General features: G+C 34.7%; 1 protein-coding gene and 1 long non-coding RNA gene across 13 annotated transcripts in view; both read left to right on the top strand.

The window, feature by feature from the left end:
* Positions 1-732: 732 nt before the first annotated feature.
* LOC144476896 (uncharacterized) lies at positions 733-4,872 on the top strand. The gene is made up of 4 exons (XR_013495098.1): positions 733-942; positions 1,850-2,038; positions 3,323-3,565; positions 3,654-4,872. It is a non-coding gene; the product is annotated as an uncharacterized LOC144476896 (long non-coding RNA).
* Positions 4,873-6,056: 1,184 nt separating this feature from the next.
* LOC144477313 (uncharacterized) overlaps positions 6,057-23,622 on the top strand; it is a 228,750-nt gene continuing 211,184 nt past the window's right edge. For 11 of the 12 annotated variants that reach the window (XR_013495164.1, XM_078194968.1, XM_078194971.1 and 8 more), the window contains exons 1-2: positions 6,057-7,159; positions 8,829-9,970. Coding sequence is in view for 9 of the 12 variants with exons in the window: in XM_078194976.1 (XP_078051102.1) it covers positions 9,928-9,970 (43 nt within the window). In the remaining 3 variants the exon portion in view is untranslated. The remainder of the gene's footprint in view (positions 7,160-8,828; positions 9,971-23,622) is intronic. The other variant, XM_078194961.1, reaches the window with a different exon arrangement.

Below are 23,622 nucleotides of genomic sequence, written 5' to 3'. Positions count from 1 at the left end.
GACCCGGCGTTAAGCAATATCACTTACAATTTTTAATTATTAAATTCACGTCAATAGAATGATAACCTTACCTAGACCCTGTGAATTTGTCAAAAAATTCCCTGGGAACATATTTATCTAAAAGTACATTGAACAGCTTTCGCAAATACACTAGATGGAACAGATTTCATTTACCTGAAAGTTGAAGCTTCGTTACAAATAGAATTTCTCGACGTGTGCCTCAGATGGCGCGCCAACCGAACAAAAAGAGTGAGACTGCAAGTACGACAAAGTAAGACAAGCTAGGTTTCCTATCCATGTGCACAACCACGCAGAGAATCTGATTGGTTCGTTATCTGTCTCTCCATCGTACCTTGTTCTCTTTCTACAATACTTGCGCAAAACTGAATGCGCTGTAAAATGGTGGGGTTTTACGAGTCGCTTAGAGAGCACGAAAAGTGTGCAGGAGCAGGACCCATTACTGTACTAACAAACGAAAATATTTATACCACAGAAACGATTGATCTTCCAACCTATATTTACTAAGGTTTTTGTACTCAATATAGTATGTATTACATATCATATACATACTGAATGCTTTTTTAACACTCTATATACGTACGCATAGAAACAATCAATACAAATTCAAACGTTCCGCTATATCAGGAGTAATATTTAGTTGAGCATCAAACTTACAAGAGGGCACTGAGATCTGTATTCGCATAAAGGGGCTTCCACTCTATTTGATGAACTCTGACTCAGATGTCAGATGGAGCAAAATAGAGTTCAATAAATGTTGACGAATGCCGCGGTTTCAGATAGTTTACAAGTTTACAGTTTGAAGTATAAATTTTGCCACTATCTTTAACCATTGTTAAAACAGTCGACGTGTCCTTGACCACTTATTCTGCTTGGATTTTTGTGCAGTTCAATCTGTTAATTTGAATTACAATCGCAAACAATGTAAGTAACTATACTTGATGCTACGCAACTAAAATATCGACACATACGAACGTAACGTGGGCGCACAACATGAATTCGTTAAGAAGTAACATGCAACATTTTCTCGAGAACAACTTTCGTGATATGTGTAAATGCCTCTTAAATAGGTTACTAGCCGTTTACAAATATTTCTTTTTGACCGAAACTGCATTTGCTGGAGTTTGGGTTTTATCGCGGTTTTCCGATATTTTGTATTATTTTTGTATCTCATACTGTTTGAAACGTCTGAAAATAATTTTTAAAAGCTCAATATGCTCGTCCTCGGAACTGGATGCTACATATCGTCCATACAGGGTATCTAATTTTAATTTATAAATTAAAACATCATGTTAATTACAGAATTCCCATAGAAATTAAACGATTTCAAGGGAACTGTAAGATAACTCAATTAATTTTTCTGTAAGAGTTCGTTACTCTGAATAAAAGAATATTAAATCATACGCGACAAAAGTTATTAGTTTACGAGATATTTAAGTGCAAATAATGCAAGTTAAGTTTTTAATAATTTTGCCAATTAGCAAGATGTAGATGATTATGTTGAGACTACTTTACAATATTTGTACATAAATATCTCGTGAACTAATAATTTTTTGTCATCTGTGGTCAAATATTGTATTTACTCGTCGTTTGACTGATCATTGTTTTTTGTTAATATCTCGTTAACAGAGCCGCAAAGAACGTTTCCGCTAAAGAAAAGATATCTTTAAATGACCTCAGCAATTATCTATTTCATTTAATTCGAACATTTTTGGTATACCCTGTGCATCTCATTAAACGTGCGCGATACTTGTAAACATTAAACGTTATTTCATACTTTGAAATGTATACAATACAAATTTCGGAAATTGTATTTTGATCACCTTTTTAGGGAAATATATCATAGTACGTGTCCTTTTGGGTCGCCAGGAAGGCCAGTACGTTTGTTCGTCAGCGCCTGTGTCACAAGAGACCGCAAAAATGATACCGAAATGCATCTGCTCACGAAGTTTCGTAGACGCCGAAAAAATTGTAACGACGGTATAGAGGATTACGGATACAGATTTCTTCACGTTCTTAGGTAAACATATATTAAATACAATGGCAAGTTGTAGCTTGCCGCTATAGCAAGTGTATGTTTTTCCGAAATTCTTTGCTTAATACATATATAGGGTAGCCCCGTCTTTTCCGCAAAAATTTTCAAAATTTCAGAAATCCTTATTATTATTTTGATATACTTGTTTGTAATAAAAAAAATAGCAATAGTCTCATCAAATTAATGTAAATGAAGAATAATAAGTGCACATAGCTATTATGGTTACAGCACAATAAAATTGCAATTTGCCTTTTACAAGTATTATAAAATTTCTCTTTATTGAATGCTCATAAAAGTGTCAAAATAATCAAATTGTTGAACAATAAAATTAATTTTCTTAATTGGTTTTAAAGAATTAAAATAAAATTCAGATCCTTTTTTAAGCGAGACTTATTATTGTTAAGAAAAACAACAATAAAACTTCTTTCAGATATTGTAAATATACATTAATCAAGTTCCCTTTTTTATTAATGTAGTGTGTCTCCACGGATTCATTGTTGGAGAAAATTGAATATAATCTATGGACTTAATTTGATATTTTTTCTGCTGTACATCATGGCAAAGGTTTAAATCTGTATAAAAAAATTAAAATTAATTAAAATAGATGTATCTTTACAAATTTAATAATGTGTATTAAATTTTACAATGTGGTACATTTTCAATAGCAAAGAAAATAAATATAGTTAAGTGATGACATATTCTTATTTTAGCCAAATGTCATTTTAGGGCAGTCAATGTTTCTATTGATGGCATGTTTATGAAATCTGCAACTTTGCAGAAATGTAGTTCAAATAATTGTAAAAAAAATAATTTTTAAAATATGCTACAAAAAGGTTTTTAGGGTAAAATCACCCACTTTTTATGGTATTTTGTGCTTTGCAATGTGGTTGCAAGTAATTAAAAAAGAAAATTGGTAAACTTGTTGTCTTTGATGCGAACTCATGACGGTATCAATCTGAATAGTGCGAATCTTCTAGAGGCAACGTTGTAAGCGTTTTACTAACGATATAATTATCATTATACATTTAGAAATTTGTTATGAAAACATTATAAATCAATTAGTAATGTTTTTCTGATTTAAAAAATGTACAAACTAATTTTATTTAACGGTTCAATTTTTATAAAAAAATTTTAAAAGTTTGTAAAGATGTGCAAACGACTTGTATGGTATTAATTTACACATAGTTCTGATAGTTTTTTCAGATGTTATTTTCGATTTAAAATTATTTAAGAATAAAATTTATTTAATTATACACTTTCCGTTTCCAGTTAAGTAATACATACATAGACAAACATGAGTCATGTTTCGTTGGTATGGAATTCGAACGCAGTGGCGTCACTAGAGATTATGGAGCCCTGAGCAAGCACTACCCTTTCAAAAATACATATACCTAGCACCGAAAATATCTAACAATATGTGCGAGACCTGTAGCAAGAGCGCGTCTTGGGGCGAGTGCCAAGTTTGTCTGCTGCTAAGGGCGGTTCTGTTCGATCGAGATATTCGATATGTGGGTATGTATTTAACTTTTAAGTAAAATGATAAAATTCTTTATATATTTAAGTATATACATATATTTATTAATAAGAGTATCATTTTCAGCACAATAAGATGACCGCGATCGTCTAAAAGCATGGGCAAATAAAGGTGTTTCAGCGAGACACTCTTGGCACCATTATGCTTAGTGCAGTAATGTAAAATCACATCAATGTTGATCAGATTTTATTAAAATTTTATATGAATGCTAATTTAAGAGGTGTATGTAAATATATTGAGTTACATAAAGCGTTTATAGCAAATAGCCTTTCTGTATACAGCAATTTATAAAAGAAAAATGTGTTTATGTGCTTTTGTTTCTATCAAAAAATAAGAATAAAAGAAGTAATATGTAAATAATCTCAAATTTTTGAATTTAGTTAAAGATTGTGGAAAAGATATTAAAATCTAATAATACCATGACTTTTACCACAAAATGAAATAAAGTTAATCAAAATAAAAATATATGAAGTTCAAGTTAAATCGTCTAAATTCGGATGCAGTATAAAAGGTTAATAAAAATGTTGGTGAAACGTATTCGTTTGGTATTCGTTTTGTTGTTAAATTTATATAGCTATAAATAATTAACAATGAATAACTTTTCTTTAATTGTACTATAACACTGTACACACATAGGAGGCAAACGTATTATCTTATCTACTGTATCAATAATTTATAGAAAATAAAAAAATCAATTATTAATTTTGAATTTGTATAATCGAAGTTCTATTATACTATAAATATGTATAACATCTAGGTATGTATACATATGTATTCCAAATTAGGGACCACGCTATTACAATTGAAATACATAGAAAAAGTCAATTAAATAACCGAATATTTGTTTCGTTGACATTTTTATTATCGACGTATCAGAATGTAGTTTCCGTTATACTCCTTTAAATAATTTATGCTCTGCAACTGCGAGCAGTATAACTGTCAGTTTAAAATACTGTTTTACCTTTTATTGAACAGTCAAACAATTATGTGTTTATGGATGTATTAATCGATTGAAAACACTTTTTATAATGATAAAATACCATTTCTTTTTATCGAACTTTTACAAACACCGATGTTATGAGCAACCGAAACAGACATTCTCTTGCCGACAATTCTTGTTAGCAATCGAAATAAGTATTTTTAATCAATAATTGTTATACGCGGCCGAAATGGGTTCTCTTCGTCAATAAATGATAATCGGTAAAAACAAGTTTTCGGTTACGTATAATCATCATTTGGAAGAAAAACGTTTAAAAATCTAAATCCACGAAAAATGTAGTTTCCTTTAACAATTATCCTTATTATATCTGATTACTATCTTTAACTGAAACAAAATATACTGTGTACGTTTTCTTTTTTTTTGTTAAACTAAATTTCAAATAAAAAAAATTGTTTCCGACTTTCTTGTTTAACATTGTATCAGGAATGAGACATTTTGGTTAAATTGATCCCATTTTCGTCTATACTTTGTTAAATATAAATTACCATCATTACTTTTGGTTTATTTCGTGTGACTGTTTGGATAGCACAAATTGAATTCCGGTATAAAGGAAGTGCTAAATAAAATTTTTAGAATCGATGTCGATTGATGGTAGCAGAGATTGTGTCATTCTCACTTTCCTTGCTCAACTATGATGCACGACGCCTTTCTAAACTTCACGCTTGACATTTTTATTGTTTTTTCAAATCTCCCTTACAGTAAATAAGTACATCGTGCCAATCCATGCGAATCAATCCATTCTCAACGTGACCAACTTTACATTGTAAAGTGTGACATTATTGTAGTTTCTATATAGAATTTACGAAAACGACAGAAATATAATACGTGTATAATAATAATAATAATAATAATAATAATAAAAAGATGGTCTACGGAACTTTCAAAAAATGGAGAAATTTAAAATCACAACATAAGATTGTTGATCGATAGTTTATTAGTATAATAAATATTATTATGTTCTATTTACTAGTGATACCTAAACCTTTAAATGATAAATTATTTTACGAGTTTGTTTAACTTTAAATGAATATTCAGTAAAATAAACATCGAGATCGAATTTATCCAATATACAATGTGCAAGTGTAATGTATAAAATTTGAGGTTATGAAGTGAGATAGTGTACTTGGTGAACAACTTAAGATGAAAGGAAGCAAGTGAATAATGGTAAGAGAAAGATGTATCAGTTATTTGGTGGAACGATAGTATAATAACAAGTAATGAATAAATGAATAAAGTTAATGGTTAAATATCGTTATTCATCCTGCTCCATGTGCTCATCGGAATGGAGAGGGTCGTGCACTTGATATTGAATAGTTCGTACGTGATCGTAAACGGTCGGATAGAATCGGCAGTCTTCGTCAGATTTCGACAGTACTCGATGAGTTGCGGTACGCCGAACGCAATACGGCCGCCGGAGCCCCCTCGCGATACACAGTGCTGCCACCTAGTGGAACACCTCTCGGTTTCTGTACGACTGCAATCGTTGCATGGAGTCAGTCGTTTCACGAATACCGCGGGTGGTTTGTGCGAATGCTCGCCGCCGCCTTTAACCGTTGCGCGACGGATCGTCCGTCGTTTCGCGGTCCGAGGTTTGACCGCGTGTCTCCGACCACTATTCCCGTCTGGATTTTCGTGCGATTTTCTTCGTTGATTTGAGTGACAATCGCGAGCGATGTAACCGTGCTCTGACGTCACACGGCTAATCAAGTGCACACACGAACGCAACATGGGCGCGCGCGCGCCTGCCACTCGTATCCATATACACGGACGGTCTGCGTAGCTGCGCGCAGTGTACTACGTTCGAACACGTATAGAACTCTGCATACGAGCAAACTGATAGAACACAAAGAAGAGGGAAACATCATGATCGCGAAGGACAGAGGAGAAAGAACGGAAGTGAAGAGATAAGAAAGAAAGGGAGGCATACACATAAGTATATATACGTATGTATATGTATATATATTATATATATGTATATATATAGATATATATATATTTCTCGCCCACCGAGGGACCAGTGTTAGAGAAAAGGGGTGAGGCGTAAGACGTATACAAGGAGGACATTTCACACTTGCACACGTCTGTACGCGCTCATGAGCCTTTCGCTTTAGAAAATATTACGCGTTCCGATATTACGAAGAAAACTACTTCATGGTAAACATCCACGTTCTTTTTGTTACGTTCAAGATTCTCGGGCATCGACTTTTCTCGAATGTTTTCTCTGTGTTCTTGTGTCTCGTGCGTCGGACAAATATTTCGAATTTACGACACGTGCAAGTCGAAGCTATGAAATAGAATAAAGAAGAAGGAGGGAAGAGTGAGAGAGAAGTATCCACATCTCGTGGCGCCCCGTTGTGTTTTTCTACGGAAAGCTGGGCTCGGAACCTGCATGAACTTTCGGAGTGGAAGAAAACCAAGTACATATATACAACCAAAGAGACTCATTCCTGTGATGGTGAATGGTCGAATTCTTACGTGTTTCGTGGCATAATCAGTGAAATCGACGAACAACCGAGTGCACCTTGAATGAACGATCTTCGTTGGATGGATAAGTTTCATTCCAATCGAACCGGTCAGTCGATGTAATAATGTCCTGTTAATCCTTTATCGTTTGTTTCTTTCCTATCTCTTTGCTGTTTTACGAATTTCTGTCGTGAAGAATAAGTGCGTATGCGTGACACAATTATGAGTGCAGGCTGACTCGCGCGATAATAAGAAAGTGGGGTCGCCGCGTTCCGTTTTTATTAACTTGTCGGACGGTCCAATGCTTTGAGAGTCAAGTTCGTCGCGCTTCGCTGTACGCGCCGTGTCTGGCGCGCGCATACTTCCTCGCGCTTTCAGTTGCGCTCCGCGACAAGCTTTCTACTCGAAGTGAGATGAAACGTTTCCTCTCTATGTTATCGGGAAATGCTAACAATGGTAATGCTTAATTGTGTCGCAGTTACGCTCTATCTCGACTACATTCTCGAGCAATTTCTTAGTTTCCGTTTTTATTAACTGGATTTTAGTATTGTTTAGCAGAACTTGTTGCTTTCAACGTATTTTTGAAAGTGTTTTGGGTTTTAATGTGCAAACGATTTCATCTGGCTAAACGTGCTTCTAAAATTTATATGTTTCATTACTATTATTGTTATTATTATTAATGTACTGTGGTTAGATTTTTTATGTATATTGAAATGTAATAAGTCACGGTGTATGAAATATTTTGCTATCTAATCGTAGAGAATCGGGCTTCTTGTTGTCCCTTCTGTTTTTCTCAGAAGACTAATTGAACGTCTTCCACGCCTTATCTGCACATTAAATTTCTCGATATTTCGCTGAACTGACAGTCAGTTTGTTGTATGAGTTTTTAAATTCCATAGGAGAGCCATGCCCGTAGGTAGAGACCTTAAACGTCGACGACAATATCGATCAACTTTTCTTAAACGTGCCTCGGTCTACATATGTTCGGAAGCAGAATGGGGTGTGGACATGCGCGTATATACAGAGCATTATATTAGTAGTGCGATGCCATGTGATGCTTGAGATTATGATATAGCTGCAAGTGATTTACATGTTAAAAAATGATAATTCGTGCATATTAATATTAATATCGAGACAGATACGTGTTTATTTATAATTTGTCACGATAATAAAGAGGAACACTAATATTTTGAAGACGACGTACTATTGGCATTCTCCAGTATCAACTTGACCACATCTATCCACTATCTTTCTATCCAAAATTCTCAAATTGTAATACCTTTTTGAATGTCATAGAAACCTACCTGACCGACACGCGATCTGCGTAAACGCGCCCCTATTTGGAGACGATCGATGCAGTCAATTACGAACGTTAGAGCTACGCGAAAGAGTACACTATGCGCTTACGATTATTTGAAGTCGATAATTATTAAGACAAATTATTGTTTAGACAAAGAAAGTGTATTTTTCTGACATGTGATTGCCCACTGTCTACAGCATCATATAAATTATAATTGTAATGCTAATAACAGTTAGGCATTTTGTTTGTTTCGACTAATAGGAAAATTGCGGTTTATTAAACACGCGGTTTATTGTCCATTATTATAATTTAAGGAATTTTAAACAAGTTTAAATTTTATGTTGCTCTGGAAATATACGTGGCAAGATATTCTATCTTTAAAAGACGTTAAAAAGTAACGTGATTTTCTCATTTACCATCTATCTATCGTTCATTGATACTTGCCGTATTTTTCAATCATTGCTTTTTTAATTATTAGGATCGACAAGATTACGAACACCTCGCCGAATCTCTAGAAACGGGAACACAAGGACCGCCAGGGGACTGGACAGCTCGATTTCGGTTCGACGATTCATATAGAAAGAAAGAGTCGTCTTTCACTGAATATTTATAAGAGATTCTACGTTTGGAAAGCGGTGGAAAACTGATCCGTTCGTTCCTAAACAGTGGCAACCTCAACTGAGCTCGTGCAGTAAAAAAAGCGAAGAGAGAACAAGAGGGACAACCAAAGGTTTCGATTCTACGCCGATAGATTACGCGTACATTCGTGGAAAAGGAGACACGAATGTCTCGAGTTGTACACAAGTTTGTGAAAACGTGTGAGTGAGTTAGTTCCAACGAAAAGTAAACCTAATGTTCGGAGCCGAGAAGGAAACGAAGGTGACGATACTCGGTCGATAAGAAGCGTCCTGTAAAGTGCCAATGAGATAAAAAGTGTACTTTCCCGAATATTTCGGTGACAGTGATACGTTAAGTGACAGAGGCAGTGACAGTGACAGTGTCAGTGCCGTGAATATTTCGACAAAGGGATCGAATGTCAGTGAACGAAGGGGAAAGTAACGATAAAACGATGCGTTTAAGAACGCGGGTTCAGTCAGTGAGGGTTGCACGAGGAAAAGAAACTATTCGTCTTCGTTGATTTTAAATTTGCCCAGTTCCGATACGAGGTCTGTCGAATCGTTCTAGTGAAACGTGACAGTTCAAACGAAATATTATTTTTGTTTGATTTGTTTTCATTTGATTTTCCTTCTTTCTTCTGTACGCTTCGGTTTTTCGTAATTCTGGTAATCGAATACCACAAGTTAAAGAATTGTTGTTAGTTACTGGAGGAAAGACAGAATACAGCGGATGCGGAATACAAACGGATACGACTATTAACGGATTTCGGAAGTGTCGGTGGTGAATGGTTAGTGGTGCGTTTAGTTGTTGTCCGTGGTGGTATCCGCATTGTTAGTGGTGCGGGCGTGTTGTGAAGGGTGGTTGTGTGATGTTAGCAGATTGTGCAGAAAGAGACGACTGTAACTCTTAACTTATTATTACGGATCTCCCCCGGCAGTTTGACGCTACAGCCATCCTCGATGAGAGGAGGCACATGTCCATTGCTGTCGCTGAAAATGCAGGGTGAGTGATTAGTTTTTGTTTTTCTTTTAGGTTTTCTTAGTTTTCCTTTCATTTTCCTTTTACTTTCACCCGAGAGTTTATTTCGTAAAACGTTCAATGCGAATGCTGTATTTTTCAAACGTTTAAGTAATTTAAGGTCGCTGTTCCGATGTACTATTGATCATGTATATGACACTGGCTGCGTAGATACGTACGATGTTTACAGTGTTAGAGGCATTCTTTATTTGTCATATAGCTTTATTATAAAAATAGCTGAAACGTATTGAAAACACGAACTAACGTGTTATTAACACCTAGAATGTTGCATCGGTAATGTACTAACTTTTTACCAATTCTCATTCATTTTTTATTATTTTCATCATTTAAATTCATTTTTATCGCGATAGATTCTAATAAACTGAATTTACTAGGATATTTCGAATGCTGTAATTCAGTTTCATTAAATAAACAACCTCGATATTAGGGGGGCTTTTAGAATTGATTATTGGCACTTAACGTGTTAACATGGAGTTAGTACACGTGTGTTTCGTATTTACATATCCGTACAATAATAACTTGTTTATTGGATAAAGAATGGTACCTGTAAAGGACACAGCTAATTAAGGTAATCAAATCTATAATCAATCCTTATATCAATGACGTTTAACAATTTTTTTAAGAAAAACTCGAATTGTTTGACATAATCTGATATTTTTCAGGCACATTTATCACAAGTATAGTTTACGATTTTTCAAACCATTTTGATAATGTGCGTACTAGTTATACAAAAAATGACGCACTGTTAAACATTTCTGCGTTTATAAAAGTAGTTAATGAACCTGAAAACTGAAATGATAATTGTGATATATGCAATATAGTAGATTTCTTTAGAAATCATAATATTTTCAATTTTTCTCCATTCGTTTTTTTTCACATAACTTCAAAAATTTCGAACAATGCATTACACATTCGGGTTAGTGTAAAAGCAGATTCAACTTCTCTTCGTTTTTTCCAACTAAATATAATTAATTCGCAACTTGTTATTATTAATAATTATTTTAAACAAATTGTAAACAAATGACATTGTTCCATTACTTCAAAAATTGTCTGTACGCACTATAAATTTCAAATATATGCAATTCTCGAATATTCCACTGAAATTGCTGCCTGCTTCAAATTGTCGTTCAGTGTTAACCAAGGATCGAATCACCATTAAAGTACGTTTGTTTTCAAGTAAAATTAGCTATAGTGTTTAATAGCGAAGTATTTATATCTTCCACGCAAGAACTGCGTATAATTACACTGCTTAAAATATTTAGGGTATCCAACTATACATATAAAGTGTCCTAGAAAACTAAGTCGATAAAAAGTATTGAACATTCAGTACAAAATACACAAGTGTTATAAAAACAAATGTAACGCTGTTGTACGTTTCAATGCTCCATACTTTTGACATGGGCATTATTGTTACTTTTGTTTACTGGACTTTCTGTTTATCATCGATTTGGTTACATTTTCTGTGAGCATTATTTGTACATACGTAAATTTAACCGTGCACGTTATCCATTTTAATTTCCAAGGGATGCTCTATAATTTCCAAAAGGAAAAAAAGGAGAAAAGGGTGAATTATATTATAATAATTGATAATTAATATCTCACAGTAATAGAAAAATTCGATGAGTTTTACTCGTTGCTGAACATCACGTGTAGTCATTTTACTTTCTAAGGGATGCTCTATATTCTATAAAAGTAAAAAAGATAAACAAGATTGAAAGGGAACAAGTTATGTTTTCTTCAAATTTACAGATTTTTCGGTGATCGTAATGCACAATCATTAAAACTGTCTCCTCAAATTATGATCGCGAGCAAAACAGGATTTTCGCGAGATGTGCCGTCGAAATCTCGATATTTGAAGACTCAACAGAAGAAAAAGTTGTCTTGTACGCGAGAATTTACACGCTGGCTTCCGAATCGATGTGAATTTAATCGTGCACTACTGTACCCCTTATGTAGACCTCACCAAGATCTTACGTAGACCTGCCTTCTATCTGAGACACCATTGAGTTCGTCTGGGGAGGTGTTGACCTAGAATGCCCGTTGCATTCGTCAATGGTTCTGCGATACGTTCGTACCCGTGCTCAGCAGGTTTGACACACGTTGTGTCACTGGTACAGTTCCCTTTGGAGCTGTAGTAGGGTGACCCGATGCTTCCCTCGTCTCGTCAGGTACTTGGGCTGTCGTCTTTGACCGTCTCGTTGCATCCCGTCAGGTACTTGGACCGTCCTTGACCGGCTTGTTGCGTTCCGTCAGGTGCAGGGACTACCATCGTCCGCCTCGTTGCGTATCGTCAGGTGTAAGGGCAGTCGTCCTTCGCCTCGTAGCTTCTCGTATTCACCTGGTGGCGAGCCAAATGTCCATATCCTTCATCATCGTCTATTCATCAAAACCGCTCTTTATGCTACCTTTCTAATTCTCTCTTTAAGGAGGGTTGGGCAGTTAATAATAATAATAATAACAATCGACATAAACTGGATCTTTATTAACCAGTGGTTTCGACACAATTGAACATCACACGTAGATTGCGGATCTTTATGTATAATAAACATTTTCTTCTCAAATTGTAACAAACACTGTCAAAATAGAAATTTTGTTCTCTGTTCAATAATTTGATTCACTTGTTAATAATGTACAGATAATCTTGAATTCTCTCCATTTCTTTATAGTTTCAAACATATTTCTATCGTAAATGCATAAAATCCGCATAAATATTCAAAAATAATACTACCTACTCGTACATAAAGAACCTTTTTGTTCTGCCTGCATACCCTCTTTCACAATTTCTGGATTCTTGATGGAATTATTAATAACTTCAGTATATTTATTGATTTTTGTTACAATATCCCAATTTGAATATTCTTCATCTTTCAAAACATTCGCTTTTCCAATTTCGTTGATGTTCATCAAAACAATATAATATATTTATCACGTAATGGTAACAATAACAGGTACAATAATAACGATAAGAACAATAAGATCAAGAATTTAAATATAGTTGCGAACAATAGTGATTGCGGAATGTTCAAATGATGTACAAGAATTACGAAAGAAGTTGAGAGAACGGCAATAATGATTGACATTGATGAATAGACAATTTAAACGATTATAATGGTCATATAGTGTGCATTGTGCTTCTGTGAGAAAAGGAGGAGAATATTTAAGGTTACGGATCGGTATATAAAAATTTAATTATTTGAGAGTTTAAAGACAAAAGATGGCGTGATTAATTGGCGCCTGTACAAATTGACAGTACGCCGTTGATCACGAGGCATTATTAGTTTCAGCTGTAGTAAGATTTCTTAATTACAGCATAAGATTGACATAAGTGACCCAGTGAAATAAGATGAAAATCTTAAAAATTTATGTTGACTCTCGTAATCAACGTTGAATGACATTTTGTGTAAGAAACTTGTATTATTGATCCGTATATATAACGGCATGGTATAATAATACAAAATAAAATATAATATTATAAGCCTTTCACTATGCTCTGTGTAGCTATTGTTGCACGATCTTGTTTTTACAAGTCTCGAATAATTGCAACTAGCATTATCAATCCTTGCCTTATAGTGTCCGTTTGCCATTTGTTTATGTTAGGATAACAATAATTACAGTGACAAATGTAGCAAATGTAATTATTAAGTGAAAATAATATGGTAAGATATTACTACGTCAAGACACACTTATAAAACGTGTACAAATTATTCACTTGTCCATGCAAGCATATTTTGATCTGAAACCGTCCAACGGCACTGTTCGCGACAGGTTGGGAGAGTATTCGAGTTGGTTTGAATGACAATACAAAGTAGAATTATTTCGCAACATTTGGCGAAAGGTTAGCAGTTTTTATTTCGAATCGTTTACCATTGTTTTTGCGTTACCTTGCCACCAAAGAGGATCCCACGTGTTATGAAACATTCGTTCTAGTCACGTATAATTCTTCGGATAGCTCACGTGTCCCCATTTGCCGGCTTAGAAATAAACATCTTCTCACGAGAAAAAGAAAGGGACGGTGCATCCATTCGTCGTTATGTTTGAGTTAAAAAATTGAAGAGCTCTTCCTTTGAAAGGTTGAATTGTGCCGACACCTGCTGTCCTTTCTTTTCATGCTCGTCGTCTTCGTTTTTTGCCATGGTCTGTCATGAAAACTCCCTTTCGGGTCCAACCTCTTCCAGTTTCTACCGAACCTATCTCGGGCCCCGTCTACCTGAGGAAACACCTTCTCCGTACCCCGGAGCCACCTTCTGCATATACGCACAGTCGAGCACTACATAAAATTGTCTCGTTGTTCGTTTGTTGTTCTTTGTATCGATTGACGATGCTTGACTGTATATGCAGCTCTGATTCTAATTGTTGTTTGTAAAAAAGAAGAGATCGAGCTGCATAGAGACCGTTTAAACACTTCATCATCATTAATTTTATTAATGAAAATCATAGAGAAGTAATGCTGTGCTAAAATATTTGTCGCAGCACGACCATTAATTTCTACAAATAGAGAACTCATGAAGGAGCAACTCAAGATTGATATTTGTACTTTTACGAACTATTCGATGGAAATCCAGCTTGAAGTTCCGAAATCAGATATATTCAGGTTATGTTATTCAGGTTAGTCAGAGATCAGAATTTTTGTTGAATAATCTATGATATACGCTCTTTTCACCAACTGTTTGCTTTCTAGCTGTAATCACATGTACGGTTAATGGGACCATACGAAGAGATCCAATAGGGTGTGCATTCGTGTCGAGTATATGTGCAAGCGATAGGTGGTCCTAACTAACGTTTAAAGAGCGGAAGTTACGGAGCAGCCATTGTATACTGTCGTTTATAACCGTAGAAGAATATACAATGACTCTATTTGTATCGATAAACTTTTTAAAACCGCTAAAATTTTTATTGAAATGAAATAGATTCATACAAAATTGTGTGACGTAGTGACGAATAATTACAAAAATCTAAATAATGACACATTTTCCTAATTCTTTAGCGAAATTGAAAGAAAAAGTCTTCAAAACATATTAAATCAAAATTAAGGATGAATAATAAAATAACAATATTTTGAGAAAGAATAGCGATGAGAAAATTGATAATCCTTTGAGAGCTGTGACAGATGATAGCAATATATCCAATGAATATTTTGTCAAAATTTAAAGTCAGTAGGATAACTAGATCTTGAGGTATCATGTCGGTCATATCAGAAAATACGATTCCGAGAAAAGCGTGTCTGAAGTTTCTTTTGCTAGTTCTACGGATGTACAGTTACTCGGGTGAAGAACAAATGAAGGTGCTCATATTTTGCAAATGGAAACGTAACTTATTATATTTTATCATAATATTATAATATATATTTATATTGGAAATTTCCTCAAATAATTCATACAAAGATTTTTAAATAAAATGAATTTGTTTGTTTGTTTATGTTAAGAGAAGCAACGTTTAATTTGTATGATAAAATTTTTATTTTTCCGTCAATTTTCACCACTAACACAGGTGTATCCTCAATTTTACGAATAATATCATATATATAAATATGATATGAGCAAAAGAAGCATTAAACAATAAGACAATGATTGTTAAAAATTCTAACCCAGAACACCTCCTTAACGCTAAAATAGTCGCCGGTATTATAAAAATGTTTCTATGTGACAGTTTCAAATAAAGTTTTTTGTTTAAGTATATGTTATAACTTAAATTGAGCAAACAGAAAAAGAATCCTGTATTAATCGTGTTAAGGACTCGGTAGTACTAGTTGTTACAGTCAACTAAAAAGCTCGGATGAAACACCCGCGTATTGGATAAGGACAGTGAAATATTTTCAGTAATATGCTTTTACGTAGCCTCGTAATCTCCTCCCAACGATATGTTTTATTAGCTCGTAAATAAGACCTTAGAGACTCTCCGCGCGGCTACGTGGAACAGTACATTCGAAAATAACAGCTTCTCCGGAGTGAATTCCTTGACTCGCTTTCAAGCTAGCCGGACGAAGGATAAACGACACGGCCGGTAACCTCTCTCGCGTGTCTCCTACGTATCAATTCTCTCTGGTATTAAATGAGACGCGCAATACGCGTATCGAAAAACAAGACGTATCCACAGGTCGTTGTAGTCGCGATGGAAATTGTGGAGGCACGCGAAACATAAAGACAGAGGAACGGACCCGAAGAGAGGTTACGCGCGTCGCGTCGTCTCGCGTCGGAGAGAGTCGCGTGCGAAGCACATGCAGGCAAATAGAAACTTAGCTCACACATCAGTGCTACGTGGGCGTGCGCAGTTGCGCGCGCGCGACTTTGCTTCTACACTGATTCATCATCGGCCGACGACTGGTATATGTACGTATCCATCGCGAGACATTAACGTTCTACGCGAACGACCCCCAGTAATTAAATCTACGTCGTCCATCAACGCCCCCTAGCTACGAGGAGAATAGAAGGAAGAGATCATTAATAACGATGACAGATTAGGTTAGGTTAGTTTAGCTTAGCATTTTGAATAACGTATTCTCGGCTCACATCTTCGTTCGAGCATTTCTAGTATCGAGTTCTTCCGTTATTTTCGTATGCCTGCCAACGAAGGTACAACAACACGAGAGAACGCCACGAGCGTCACGCCCACTGCCGGCAAACGATAGGAAACTTTCGAACAGCTCGAGGACCGCGTGTCACGAACACACGTTGGTCCGTGCGCGTTCATCAATGTAATTCTTGCGAGGAGGAACGCGGAAACTGTTCGACGTGTTCTCTGCAAATCAATCGATACGAGCGACGATGGCTTGGATTCTTGATCAGAAAACGATAGTAGGATGATGGGTAATCAAGACTTCCTTCGACATATCGAGAAAATATCGAGCAGAGTAAAAAATAGTGGCGAAATCGGTCCGGTATCTACTGAATAGAGAGTATCGTACAGCCAGTCACGTGGTCGATGTCGAGCGCGGCTGAGTGCCGAGACAAGCCGAACTTAACCGAAACGTGGCCGCGGCGCGGCGCGGTGCGTCGCGCCAGCTCGGGGATATAGATCCTTCGGTGCGCAAAGCGGCGTTGCCAAGTCATTGCCATGGAGCCGGCCGGCTTCTCAAACAGCCGATTTCTTCCTTCGTTCTTTTGCCCGTTCGCCTGCTTGCTTGGTTGCTTGGCTGCTTGCCTATCTGCTTGCTTGCTTACTGGTCTGCTTGCTAGTCTGCTTGCTAGTCTGCTTGCCTGCTTGCTTACCTACCTACCTACCTACCAACCTACCTACCTATCTATCTACCTACCTGCTGCTTGCTTGCTTGCCTGCCTGCTTTCCTGCCAGTTCCTCGGTTTGTCCGACCCATCGACCATCCGCCCGTCTCTACGAGACAAATAGCGTTGCCTTGGCTCTCTTTTCTTGCCTGACTCACGCACTGACCGCGTTTCCTTTCACGAAAATGCCTTCAATTTTTGATAGCAATCATCGAATTTTTTTTCCCCTTTCTCTCTCATCCCCCGTCTCGTGAGAAAGCATGACAAGAGGAAGTCGCATTGCTACGCGCATGTCGGTGATGTAATTCCTCTCCGCCCGTTAATTTCTTCTTAACGATATCTCCCGTGACGTATTGATACTCGTATAAGGGATCTTTCTTTCCAATATTCGCTGGCCATGCTTTATAACGTTGAGGAAAGTTTCATTTTATTCTAGATAACGTCTTGGTCTCTCGTAAGGGATTTTATATCAAGCGCACTGAATCTATTAAAATAACGCAATTAAAAGAATGCAATTAAGAAATTCCAGCTCACCAAAGTTACTATTACTAACGTTGGAAATCTTTTTTTTCTCACATTCTTAGCACCGAATTCTTCGCACCTTTCCTGGCTTTGGTTTCTGAATGTTTTTACAGATGTCATTGATACGCTTCAGTTATCTGTTCCTTATCTTGAGCGGTAATATTCGATGTGTTTGAGCTGGAGAATGGGAATCAACGGTGTAGATCTTTCTAAACGCACGGCTATAATAGTACCGTGTAAAGCATACCGTTATGTATCATGCAGAAGTATATATTTATTATGCGTAAACTTACACAACACGTCATTAGTATACGTAATCATTTGTTGCATAATGCACATTGAATTAGTAATTATTCTTGAGGAAAGCAAGGAGGGACGAGAAACAGATATCATTGCTTCGCGCGTAATCTGTATAGATGGTAGGTACAGTTTTTACGAACAACGCGATACCAATTAATTTAGGTAATCTTGGTAACTTTGGCGCTTTCAAATATTTTTGTATTTTTAATTTTGTTTTCGGAAAGCAGGTCCGGTAATGTAACTGTTATCACGAATAGCAACACCCGTTGTCGGAGTCCCTTTCCAGTAAAATTTACTGTGTACCATGCGCCGTCCTTCAATAAAAAGGGCGTTACCCACTGGTGGCTCACTTTTAATTGCACTTACACTGTAATAACGAATAATGCACTTAGCGAATTAAGAAAGTGACTTTTAATGTTTCTTTACACGTTCCAAAATATCACCAATCTATATTTTGTTTGTTTTTATGCATGTGTGTTTGATAAAAATGTTGAGAATATTGAAAATATCATAAACAAAATTATGCAGGAGTAGTAGCTAATATGTGTAAATGTTTTATTTACATATGACAACTGATAAATAATATTTACGCGAAACCAAATTGTATAGACATATATAAATAAAACATTTACATACATACAGCTCAGTTTTTAACAATTAGTTATACAATTTACGTTTTAGTTACACAACATTGCAAATGCACTTGCAATCAAAGTACAAGATCAAAAATTGGAATAATATATTTTTTGTGGAAGTTTATTTAAATAAAATGGTAACATGTACAATAAAATTTAGTTTCGAATAAGCATTATTCATTAATTAAAGCGTCAAGTCATGTTTAAAATTCAATTGAACCGAGATGAACCGTCAATTGATCTTTTAATAAATACCTGTAAAAAACATACAATGAAATCTATTCTTTGACTGAAATTTTAACCTTACCTAATCGTAAGAAATAGAATTTCAAATAATTAATGGAGAAGGCACGTGGAATACTATTTTAAATAATTGTTTCAACATAAACAACCATTTTCTATACGTCCAATAAATCTTGAAACACTATTTTACAGAAACAAGAGTATTTTACCAACTACTTCCAATACTATTTTCAAATATTTTTACTCAAGTCTGTGTGTGTCCCTTTAACAAATTAAAAGTTAGATTCCATTCATCCAATGTTGATAGTTTTGGGGATTAAAATGTTTCCATTTTTCCTTTTCATTGGCTTTTTTATGTTCATTCTAAAGTGCATTTTTCTATGGATCGAAAAAATAGGTTCCCCTATTCTTGTGGCATATGCACCTCTGCGAGCACTATGTACCATTGCAACCATTGCATGCTGGGAGTTACAAGATTATGCGAGTTTCTTCACGTGGAAAACTCTCAAATCGTCGCCGTTGCCGGCAGAGTGTGACACGGAATTGCGACGTTGCCAATGTTGCAACCACTCAAGGGCAGTTCACACCGTGTCACTGTTACCTGCACGTTAATCTTGTCATGCACTGCATTGGCGTTTATCTGTGTTGTTGTACGAAAGACCTCGCATATCACAAAGTCATAAAAAATTCAGATTAACCCTTGGTACCTTGAGAATTTACCCGCATCACCAATCGGGATAACTTTAATGAGTTTTCATTAAAAATGTGTCATTGCAATCAAATATAAAGTTTATATATAATCGATAATAACAAAAACGGGATACATGTGCTTTAATTTCAATCATGAATAATGCATTGACTCACTGGCAAATGCTTTTGTATTGCAAATACAAACTATTTAATTTTTTAATTTTGTTAGAATTCGCAAAATCTATAAAAATCTACGAAAAAATAATCGATGTCGTAAAATTGAACTTTATCATTTCAATTTGATTAAATATACTATTTTAATTTTATGAAATGTTTGAGATGTTCGGTGTGGCAATCAAAAAATGTTGAATAAAAATTAATCTTGGAAATATTAATATTACCAGTAAGTAGTCTTGTTATGTTCCTTGAGAGGCTACATTCGAGTGCTGAGAGTTAACCATTATCACTCCAAGAATTTTATAGATCACTGGCTTAAGCTTCGCAATATTACCGACAGTTGGAGCGATAAGGACTAATGCAATTGTGGAATGTGGAATTTTTCAGTATTTATCACAAAAAAATTGTAAATACAAATTCAACAGATTGAAGAAAATTAAAAACCAAGAAATTATTACTGATACAAAGGATTAGTACAAATCAGAACTTCAATATTTTATCAATCGAGAATTTCTACTTACAATAGTTTTTTTTAAAGTGAACTTTTTGAGAAAAGACTACAAATTTGAGCTGACTGCAAATTACTGTAACTAATGTTATTCGTGATATTATTGAAGTTCTTTTTAGACGAGATGCTTATTTAAATAAAACTGGCCGAGAATTTGCAGTTTTGTTTTACACTTTAAATCAACAAATTGTATTTCGCTTATAATATCACATTTCGACGAAATGTTTTATTTTCATTTCAAATAAAATTAACCCACACTAGAATATATATATATATATTAAAAACTAGTATAAAGTAATATTACTGTGCTACGAACGAATAAAACATTTGATTTTTATTGTAACTAATAGATTCGTCTTTTTGAAAGATACAACAACATACCCAATTTGATATCGCTTAATATCTAATTATTTATTGTTCAATCTCGAAAAAGTTCGAATGACGGAACGCTATAAATACATACTGGTTTCCTTCGTCATGTTTGCCGGATAATTTCATTCGCGTCAGTTGTTTTACACCTGAGAATTTTAGCTGTTGTATGGGGCAAAGGAGGACACGCGTGAACCTTGGATTATTACTTTCTTTATGGGCCAAAGAAATGGGCGCCGGTAATTAATGCCGTGAAGAGCAAAGATGACCAACCAACATAATCGTATACACCCCTCGGTTGAGTTTTGCAACCGCACTTTTATTGCATTGTATTCAAAGCGTTGACGAATCGGAGAAAGCTGCAAACTTATCACATCGCGCCTTGGCTGTTGCATTTTTTAAAAATTTGACTTTAACGACTAATTGTAAATTGTGAATTTGCATCATTGTAAAATCAGCCACTCTGATCTATCGAATAGCTACGATTCAACTTTAATCGTTGATTTTTGCATGTTCAAGAAACATAATAAATATCTTAAAGCGGTTTCTTTATTTCAAACTTTTGAAACTAAGAACGTAATAATAATAAAACTATGATCGGTCTAGGTACTATCTTAGATACTATTTAATACGGAAAGAATTATTACAACACTCAAATAAAAAGTTTAAAAATGAGTTTTTAATTTTCTTTGTATTATTCAAAATTCAATTAATTTCGTCGAATGTTTTAAGATTTATACCATGTTAAAAAGTACATGAATATTTTCGTGGTTGACTACAATTGCAGTATATCGTTCAGTGGAATTGTAGACTTTGACATCGCGGTTTTTAATAGATTAGTTAGAAATGTTAGAGACTAGGCAATACGATGAATAGTCGCATTAGGATATAATTTATTAGAATAATAATTGCTGTAGATCAAATGACACTATTTGATAATAGTTCAATGATTTACGTTACTTTTGATTAGTTTACTTCGAAACGGTTTCAAATAGCATATACGTTAAGCAATAAATAGTTTTCAGAATCATTGAAGCTGAAATGAAGTAAATTAACGAAAATAGAAGACATATAAAGTACATAAATCTTGTTCATGACGTCAAAGTACTTGCAAAGTTCCAAAATACTTTATATTTTTAATATACCGGTATAATGTAGACAAATAGTTGAGACCTTCAAAACGTATCATTTAAATTTTCATTCTAGATTCAGATTAAAAAATTATAAAACGAGTGAGCTTTTTTGATCTTTTTTGACATTATAATTAATTATAACTTTTGAAAAAATTTATTTCAATAGTCTGCAGTAAATTAGTCCCATTAAACATCACCAACAAATTTAAGTTATTTGGTCCAGTTCAAGGAATCTTATTCTGTTTCAGCATTTGAACGATGGACTATTTTGCAAAAAATATGACTATACTTAGTATCATTGGACATTTTATTTAGCAATTTGTCTCAACATATTCATGTGATAATATTTATATTTTGGATCCACCCAAGGATCTAGTGGAATAGCTCCCTCAACAAATTGAGCAATTTCAGATAATCTGAAAATTTAGTTCTACAAAGTTCGCGTGTTGAAAACTCGGATCGACAATGAGAACCCTAATGTCGAGCGAAAGAGAAATATGTACTTTCAGGTTGACGAGTTTCGCAGTGAGACCATGTCGCATTATACGTACGCGAAGCGCTCGGCAGACGGTGAAAGTAGCATAAATTAGGTAACCTTAATATTGCTTTTATTGTTGTGTAACCAGCGGTAAGAACCGCGGCGGAATGGTCCATTAACGGATCGCATGACATTGAAAATAACTCGGCGTTCCGAAAATATCTAGAAAACTTGCTCGTGTTTTCTAGTTTTATTATTTCTTGCTTGCGCAACGGCTCGTAAAGCGTTAAACGCAAACTACGTTATGCTTGGCTTTTTAAAATGCGAAACACGGTGACATTTAGTTCACGCGAAACATACAAGACTACATGGGGTAAGTGAATCAATTACTGTGCCCTTGCAATAATTTTACTTATATTTAAATCAAGTTCGACCTGTAATTTTCTTAGTAGAATCAAAGCTTGAACTATTTAAGACTTATAAAATGCGAAAACTAATTTTTCAAATTTTTTATTTTTAGCTTATTATTATATGAATAGTGTGTAAATTTTTTCTATCAAACTTTTATATTTATAGCCATTTACGAGATATTTGTTTGGATATTTATCGACGAACGTGTTTGTATATAATATATTTTTTATAAAACGGGTCTAAATAACTTGAACGTTTTCAGCAAACAAAAATTTCTTTGAATTTCAATCGATTTGGATATAAAAGAATTAAAAACTGACGTTTCTTCAACCTTTTTTTTTTCATCTGTACCTATAACGAAATTTTATAGTGTTTTGTACACCTCGGAAAGTTATATGCATACTAAAAGTTTCATTGAAATTGGTTGACGCACAGTTAAGCTACAGTCACTAAAAGTTATACAAATGTATCTCTTTTTGGTTGAAATTCGTGAAAAACTGCTATTTTCACGGAATTTAAATGTTAACAGCTCGTAACAACGCCAGCAACCATTAAAACTAAAAGATATATGATAGTCAATAAAATTGAGAAACCAGTTACAATGGAAAAAGAAATTTTATATGTCTCTTAAAGTTTGTTTTTCAACCTGTGATGTTGCAGAGAAGATTATCATTGAGTTATCATTGCAGCATGCATGCTGCAAAACATATTTATTTCTATCATCGTTTTAATCGTAATATGTGAGAATGTGATAGGAAAAATATTATGATCCTTATTATGCGAGTATTTTTATTCTTTATCGTATGATATTTTACATGCACATATGTATGCATACATAAAATTAATATAGAAATGATTTGTCGTTTGTAAATTAGTAAGTAAGAGCTGTATAACTGCATGTATTAATGTTGTTTTAGATCGAATCATAATTCT

Source organism: Augochlora pura, chromosome 11 (assembly GCF_028453695.1).
Source record: "Augochlora pura isolate Apur16 chromosome 11, APUR_v2.2.1, whole genome shotgun sequence".
In the NCBI taxonomy this organism is placed as follows: domain Eukaryota; kingdom Metazoa; phylum Arthropoda; class Insecta; order Hymenoptera; family Halictidae; genus Augochlora; species Augochlora pura.
The sequence above is the reverse complement of the archived record's forward strand: the minus strand, read 5'-3'. Positions and strand labels throughout refer to the sequence as shown.